General features: G+C 46.9%; 1 protein-coding gene across 1 annotated transcript; it reads left to right on the forward strand.

Annotated features, from left to right (window-relative positions):
* The first annotated feature begins 714 nt into the window (after positions 1–714).
* SYNJ2BP (synaptojanin 2 binding protein) lies at positions 715–7,433 on the forward strand. The gene is made up of 4 exons (XM_088536566.1): positions 715–839; positions 3,986–4,122; positions 5,635–5,730; positions 6,768–7,433. The coding sequence occupies exons 1-4, from the start codon at positions 785–787 to the stop codon at positions 6,906–6,908; spliced, it is 429 nt and encodes a 142-aa protein (XP_088392692.1). The 5' UTR covers positions 715–784; the 3' UTR covers positions 6,909–7,433.
* Positions 7,434–7,772: the final 339 nt, after the last annotated feature.

Consider the following 7,772-nt stretch of genomic DNA (forward strand, 5'->3'; position numbering starts at 1 on the left):
GACCTTCTCTAGCAGTAAGTGCTGAAAAATGTTTAATCAAATTGCTAGCGATATATTTTGGCTTCTTCCTCTGGCCTTTTTCCTGCATAATTCCTTTCCTCCCACTTTCCTTCCCTTTTCCTCTCTCTTTACCCTTCCTTTCCCTTCCTCTTTTTTTTTCTCCTTTTTTTCCCCTTTTCCCCCTTTTCCCCTTTCACCATCTCTTTTCCTTTTTTTGTCCTTTACCTCCTTTCCCCTCCTTTTCCCTTTTACCCTCTTTTTCCTCCCTTCCTCCCCCTTTTTCCCCTTTTACTACCTTTTCCCTCCTTTTTTCTTTCCTTTTATCCCCTTTCCTCCCTTTTTTCTCTCCTTTTACCCCCCTTCTTCTTCTCATTTTCTTCCTTTACCCCCCTTTTTCTTTTTTTCTCCTTTTACCCCTTTTTTTATTTCCCCCCCCTTACTCCTTTTTTTTCCCTTTTCCCTCCTTTTACCTTTTCCCCTTCCCTTTCTCCTCTTTTACTTTCTCTTTCTCTTTCCTTTTTTTCCCCCCTTTCCCTCTCTTTCCCTCTCTTTCTTTCCCTTTTCTCCTTCTCTATCCCGCCCCCTTCGCTCCCGCCCTGCCCGCTCCTTTCCGGGCCCAGCAGCCGCGCTCTCCCGCGCAGTCCGGGCGCCGCCGCCGGGGCGGAGGCCGGGCCGGAGGCCGGGCCCAGCGCGGACTACAACTCCCAGCGCCCCGCGGCGCCCGGAGGGGAACGAGCGCGGCGCCCGGCGGGGCCGAGGCCGGCGCGGCGGCGCGAGCGGCGGCATGAGCGGCGGCGCGGTGGCCGAGGAGGTCATCAGCCTCACGCGGGGGCCCTCAGGTACGCGCCGCCTGCGCCAGGCCCCGTGCGGGACGGGGCCGGCGGCCGCGCTGCCTCCCAGGGGCGCCCGTGTGCGGGGCGCGCGGGGAGGGCTCCCCGCGCAGCCCCGGTGGGCTCGGGTGGGAGCAGCCGGGCTGTGAGCGCGGCGCTCCGGGACCTGCAGAGCGCGGCTCGCGCCGTTAGGTCCGCGCGCGTCGGGGCGCGGGTCTGAGCCCGCGTCGCGGCTCGGGGCTGCCCGCGTCCTCCGGCGCGCGAGGCCTGCGCGTTGCCGAGGGCGAGCGGCGTGGAGAGCTGCCAAGGCCCGGCCTGCGCCCGTGCCCCGTGCCCTTCCCGGCCGCCCCGCTGCCGGTGCCGTTCCGGGAAGCGCGCGCCGCGTTGCAGGGAGCGCCGCTTTCCCTTCTCCTCGGCCGTGTGCCGGGCTGCCGGCTGGGAACATCTGGCTCTTCCCAGGGAGGCCGTGCGCGGAAGAGCTCCGCTTGCTCCTGTCCTCTTCCACCTGGGAAAGCCCATGCCGACCGCAAGCGTTTCCCTATGCTTGGGAACATCCTGGCCCAGAGTTTTGAGGGGGGACAGGCATGTCCAGGGCAGGTCTCTGCTGCAGCCGCTGCACATCAAACCTCGTTACATTTGTCTCATCGTTAAGATGGTCCGTGTATTTCCCAGCATTGGATTCATAGCTGTGCCCTGCTTAGTTGGGTCAGAGGTCCCAGTGGCGCCTTGTGACCTTGAACATTTTACTGTATGAATTTTTATTAATTTCTGTTGAACAGAGCAGTGCTATCTGTAAAGCACAGTGCAGTCCTGTAATCCAATAACTTGATTATTACCCTGTTAGTGACCATCTAAAATAAGGTGTGATCCTGCCCATCCCTGGAAAAAAATTACTGCTGGGTGGGAGAATATATTTGCACAAAACAGTTTTGTGTGTGTGTGTCTCCTAAAAATTTACGTATATAAATTAGGCTGGAAAACCCTTTTTTGTGGGGAACAAAATGACTATATTTTTAATTTCAGGTTTGTATTATTCTGTATCTCTTTTTCTAAGCCTGTAAATCACGATCTTTTAACTGCCTTTTTATGAAGCAGTTGATTTCAGGTCTGCTATGTCAGGGGAGAGAGGCCCAGAGCCCACTGTTGGAGACCTTCACTCCACATTTGCTTGCTTTGAGACTGGGGACTTAACGGCGGGTGCTCCCCTCTCCCCCTTGCTCTGTTTATTCGCAGCTCTGTCGTGTCTCCTGCTGTGACTGCAGGAGCTGCAGGGAGGAGAATAGCACAAGGGCTGAGGGAATGGCAGGGAAGATATTTTTAGCCAGAGTGGAAATTTGCTTAAGTGCTGGGCGAGCACCTCCGCGAAGAAGCCCTGAAGCGAATGCAGCGAAGGCTGGGAATGCTTAACTAGGGCCAGCACGAGCTGCTGCCTCTTTCTGTCAGAGACCTGTGCCTGCCTCATAATGTTGCCTCTCCTCATGGAAACAGTGGCTTTTCATTTCTTTTCCTTCCCACTTGGAGTGGAAACTTGCAAAATATATGTATTTGTGCATATTTTTGTTAGATAGATGGACTGAGAAATCAATCTACCCTGAAACATCGTATTGTTCACTCTGTCCCCAGGTTATTGGCCTCACGGACACTCATTTTTTAGGTTTGTGGAATCTTATTATTTCATGTTGAAGCATGTAGCAACTTGCACAGGTGTCCGCCTTTGGAATAGATTTAGCTAGAGTGCCAGTATTTCTTCAGCCCCTCGCCCCTTCCATCTTTTTCCTCATTTGCCTTCAGCTGCGGGGTGGGAGGCAGGGGAGGTGTGTTGAGACCGTTCTTAGTATTTCTTTACTCCCCAGCCAGTAAATGCACACTTAAAATACCGTGTCTCATCTTGTACATCCTTTGGTCTCCTGTGACTAATTTAGGAAGCTACTTCCCAGCGGGCAGAAGGTGATTATTTTACTCTTTCATTTACAAATTGTCTTCCCAGAGAAGCAGAGGGAGAAAATAAAAAATTCAGCCCTGCCAAATGTGGGGAGAATTTTCCTTCAGGTATACTTGGCAACAGGTTTTGGGTGCCTGGTGCATGTCAGGATCAAAAAAAAAAAAAAAAAAAAAAAGAAAGATTTTCTCCATTTAGTTTGTTTGTATCTTTAATATACTTCTTTTTCCTTGACTTTTCTTTCCTTTTTTTTTTCACCACAAGCTTCTTGTTAGGGAATCCTTCCCATCCCTTATCATGTATTATTATTTACAGAGAAGTTTGGCTGCGTGCACAATAGGGAATGTGGTCTTGTAACATGTTTTTTCCAGACTTTTGAGTTCAATTTATTTGATTTTGAGAAAGCACTAAGTCTTCATCTTTATCTGGTTCCACCTAGAGACCCGTAGTCAAGGCTTACTTAAAAGAGCAATGCAAAGCATGTTAGAAACCTGGAGCAGACATTAGTTCTGGTAAATGTATGTGCGCTTCTTCTTGTTCTGTTTCAAATCCAAGATCTTTCTACTTACTTCCTGCCATGTATTGGATTCCTGGAGCAGGACAAAGTAATTGACTACAATGCGAGGTAGCCATGCCCGAGCTCGCGGTACCTCACGGTGTGGCTGGAGGGGAGCGGTGGCAGCCGCACTCGCTGGGTGTGAGGGCTTGGGGCCCTCCAGCTGGTAGCACCGCTCCACCCGCCTGTTCGAGCACCCGCACAAGGGCTCTCATGCTCCCTGCTTCTCCCTACTGTGTCCCTGGTCATGAAGGTCTTATGAGCCATGGGTCCTACTTGTTCAAAGGTAATGATTTACAGTAGTCTCCCATGGGAGGCTGAATGCTTTCTTTTTCTTTCATTCTGTACTGAAGAGCTGAATCAGCTTCTTAGGAATGTTAGCATGCCCCTCAGTATCCCCCCAAAAGCTCTTGGATGCCTCATGAAATGAAATTCTGGCCCCTACAGTGTCCAGGTCTCTCCTCTGCTTTGAAGAGTAGTTTGATGAAGCAAACACCTCTGGGCAGTGATGAGTGGAAAGGCCAATGCAGGTTTGTGTGCTGTGAGTCGCGGTGCGGAGCGCAAGACAGGACGGGCTGGGAGTGGGTGGGTGCAGTCCCCTGCAAGAATGTCTTAAGCTTTGAGTTCTTTCTCATCAGCTTTGTCTTTGGCTTACCTTAGGGCTGGGCTTCAACATTGTTGGTGGGACAGATCAGCAGTACATGTCCAATGACAGCAGCATCTATGTCAGCCGGATCAAAAAGGATGGGGCAGCTTACCTTGATGGCCGTTTACAAGAAGGAGATAAAATTTTAGCGGTAAGCCCTTTCTTCTGTCACCTTGTTGTGCTCTTGAAGTGCTGTGATCAGTGACATGATGAGAGATGCAGGTTTGCCGCCAGAGTGCAGAGACCAAGGATGGGGTGATTGCAATTAGGTGATCCTCCTGAAACTCTGTGGAGGACCTGCCTTGGGTTATGGGGAGAGCTTTGAGTAGCAGGGAAATGAGGTGGGGGGAGTGCCTCTATGCAAGGGCCTCATCTCATCTGCTGTCTTGATTTGTTCCCAGAAGCATTGCTATGTGCCACACTTGTATTTCGTCTGTGACTTGCCTTCCAAAGGCTTTAGGATTCGTCAGACCTCTTCTTGCTCTTAGTGAATTGTCATTTGCAAATATGTGAATAAATGAATTGATCGTCTGCCGCTAAGTTTCTCTATATTTGTGTGAAACTAAGTGACTACTGACCTTTTGGTTCAGGAGTGCCTGAACTTTTGCCTCTAAATTACTTCACTGTAACTCATCAGAAATAATTCAGGCTGGTTTTCCTTGTGGAAAATTTTTAAAGTACCTGAGGTCCAAGTCCTCTGTTTCTTTTCTGCTGGCCGTTAGTAAGCATACAAGACAACATGCTTTAAAAAGTGGTGCATTAACAACGCATCTGAAACGCAATCATTTAATACTCTTATTTACTGCATTTCATATATAATTTTTTTAGCCTCTATAAATAAATAGACTTGTGTCTATTGTTGATCCAGAGAATGACACTAAATTAATTTGCAGAAAAATTGTGTATCTTTTCTTGACAATTTAATATTCATACATAATGTATTTGGGCAGTTTTAAATATCAAGAGAAGGGTAGAACAAGTTGTGACCTCAGGGGATACAATTAGAGGTAATAGTGATGAAACAGAAAAATTAGGGTAAAGAACAGGAGTTAGCAAATGAAATGAAGTAGATATAGACCCTCTGCCTTGAGATACTATTTAAAATGAGAGAAAGTCCTAGCACATTTCAGTAGATGGCAAGCACGCATGTAAGTCCTTCTCTATGCCCATGTCCTTTTAAATGTTTGTTTACAATATCTCTTAAAGAGGAAGAAGATTTCAAAGGCAGACCAGGAGAGGGTGAAATGTGGAAAAGGAATTAATTTACACTATCAATAATTTTGCTGTAGCTACTCTTCTGTTTTCCTTTAGCTGTCACAGTTATTGTATGGATTCTTTTCCAGTAAAGCGACAATGTAAGAAGCTGCTGTTGACACAACTGTCATCTTATATCCTGGTTTTGCTGCTGGGTCATGTTCTCAGCACCTCTGTTTCTTGGCTTGAAGGCTCTCATGCTATCTTTCAGCATAAATACATCTATAATATGAATGAATGAATCTGGATCTTGCTCATTATACTTTCATGCTCTAAAGGTAGAACTTTGTAAGGGGAAGAATTTTGTCTCTTTCTCTATGTTAGTTTGCCTCATGAAAAAATTACTTTTTACCTTTTAGCAACTGGTTCTCCTTTTTCTTTTTCTTTTTTTTTCTTTTTTTTTTACTAGGTCAATGGTAAAGACTTGAAAGATTTACGGCACAAAGATGCTGTGGAACTGTTCAGGAATGCAGGCTATGACGTGTCTCTGAAAATTCAGCGCAGGGTATGTTTAACCTGTTCCTTGTGGTTGTTTCTAGCTTAGATTAGATTGATTTCTATGGTTGCTGGACGTGTACTTTGAGGCAGAAAACTACCCAGTCAAGGTGCTCGGTGTAAATTACACATATAAACATTTTGTTTGAGCTATAGCTCCCTCTAGTTGGCCATCAGCTCTTTTCATCTCTTGTTTTACTCATTCGTATCAGTGTCAATGAAAAGGTGAGTTTGGAGGACTCCCTAGGTCTCCAATATACTAAGAAGATGGTATTTTTTCACAGTTCTCCTTTCTCAGAGGCAGGAGTTTGTCTGTGAAGGCAAAGTCTCAAGTTCTCCAGTTTTGTCTGAGATTCCAAAATCTTCTTGGAGATGAAATTCCCTTGTTGTTTCAGGGGTTGTCGCCTCAGCTAGCGCTGAGAAGCATTTGCAGCCCAGCAGGAATGAAATGTGTGCTGCTGCAGTATAAAAATATTTGGCACCATTTTGTGTGCCAAATGAGACCTTAAGCCGTTGTTAGTGTTTGAATGGCTTTGGCCAGCATTGAAGTTGCTGAAGGAAATACTGATCAACCTGAAGCATGCTGGCATGGGGAGGTGGGATGGGGCCCCTTTTCTACTCCCTTAATAAAGGAGTAAATCTTCTGGACCAGTGTGCAGAACAAGTAAGAAAAACGGAGAGGATTAGTGATGCCCTCTTCCTGGGAATGGCACCAGAAAACGGTATGGTGGGAAGTGCACCGAGGGATGACTGGGTATGTGTATTCCATTGCTTCTGCTGCATGAGCCCTAACCTGCTCCAGCTGTTGGACTCTTACCTGGTGGCTAGTCCATAAAGTGGCAGAGGAGCGTGAGGGTGACCTGTAGCAAACGGGTACCCCGCAGTAAAGTTCAGCTCAGTAAAGCCCTTCTAACCCTAATGTGTGGAGTGCACAGGTAACTGGGGAAATGTCTTGCATGTCTGTAGGGCACCACCAGGTCCTGGCATGGGATTGGGGGTTCCCCTGCCATGGGCACTCTCTCACAGTTGTTTTCCTTTCCCTTGTAGCTGCAGCCACAGAATGGCCCGGTGAGTCATCGAGGTGATGGAGAATCGGGTGGGCTTTCTCTAGCAGCCTTTCTTGTGCCAGGCCTGGCTCTTGCTGCGGCGGCCGTCTGGATCATGCTGAGGTATCGACAGCGGATGTGAAGAGTTCACGCTTTGGATGTCTGTCACTGCGTATTTTACACAGCTAGGATGTAATTTAAAGAGAATCAACGATCTTATCACAGACTGATGTCCTAAAGCATCATTGCCTATCATAAAGCTGCTGCTAATGTTCTTTATATATTGATTTTCTTGTGGGGTGGGTAGAAGCAGGAAGAAAAAGGGGAAGAGAGGTGACTGTTCACAGGTAGAGTGTGATAGCTGTATTTTTGACTAATCTGAGGGAATTTGGGGGTGTGTCCCTCTCTTCTGCACTGTGAACTTTCAAACACGCTTATATGTTCCATGTTTTGAGATGTGACTCCTGTTAAAGAGGGTGGGTTACGATGGTTTTAAAGCAAAATTTTTTACTGGAGACTGTCTGGTTCCCACCAAATTTTTCTTGCAACCAATGATCCCCTGTCTCTTAACAATGAATAAAGAGAAGCAATGTGGAGGGTATTTTATTCTTCCGTTTAATTTTTGTTTGTTATTGCTAAATAAATGCCTTAGGAAGAATGTATACAATCTGATCGGTGATTTCACAGATAAAATTGTAAACGTAGCTGCTGATTTAAAGCTAACATGCAGTCTTGGTGAGGTAATTTACCATTCCTGGAAAGAGAGAAGATAACCTGCTGCTGGAAGGAAACTTTGAGTATCAGAATGTCTGCTCATTCTTGACTTAGAATTGCAAGAGGAAACTTTCCACAAAGTGCAATTATTTGAGGGAGAGAGACAGGCAGGCAGCTGAATCACAAGGGTAAGCAGTGGCAAGAGATTTGATCATATGGAGGCTGCAGAAGGGTCTTGAATTGGCAGCGAAGCCATAACATCTCCATCCGTCATGCTACTTTAAGTCTGAAT

This window comes from Tinamus guttatus, unplaced genomic scaffold, assembly GCF_059628265.1.
Source record: "Tinamus guttatus ecotype Peru unplaced genomic scaffold, ASM5962826v1 Tinamus_guttatus_pri_ptg000676l, whole genome shotgun sequence".
Taxonomy (NCBI): Eukaryota; Metazoa; Chordata; class Aves; order Tinamiformes; family Tinamidae; genus Tinamus; species Tinamus guttatus.

Bases quoted from the DNA above. Each gene is read 5' to 3' on its own strand.
- SYNJ2BP (XM_088536566.1), top strand. From the start codon at position 785: ATGAGCGGCGGCGCGGTGGCCGAGGAGGTCATCAGCCTCACGCGGGGG. The intron at 840-3,985 runs GTACGCGCCGCC...GGCTTACCTTAG, and splicing joins CCTCACGCGGGGGCCCTCAG to GGCTGGGCTTCAACATTGTT. The intron at 4,123-5,634 runs GTAAGCCCTTTC...TTTTTTTACTAG, and splicing joins AAGGAGATAAAATTTTAGCG to GTCAATGGTAAAGACTTGAA.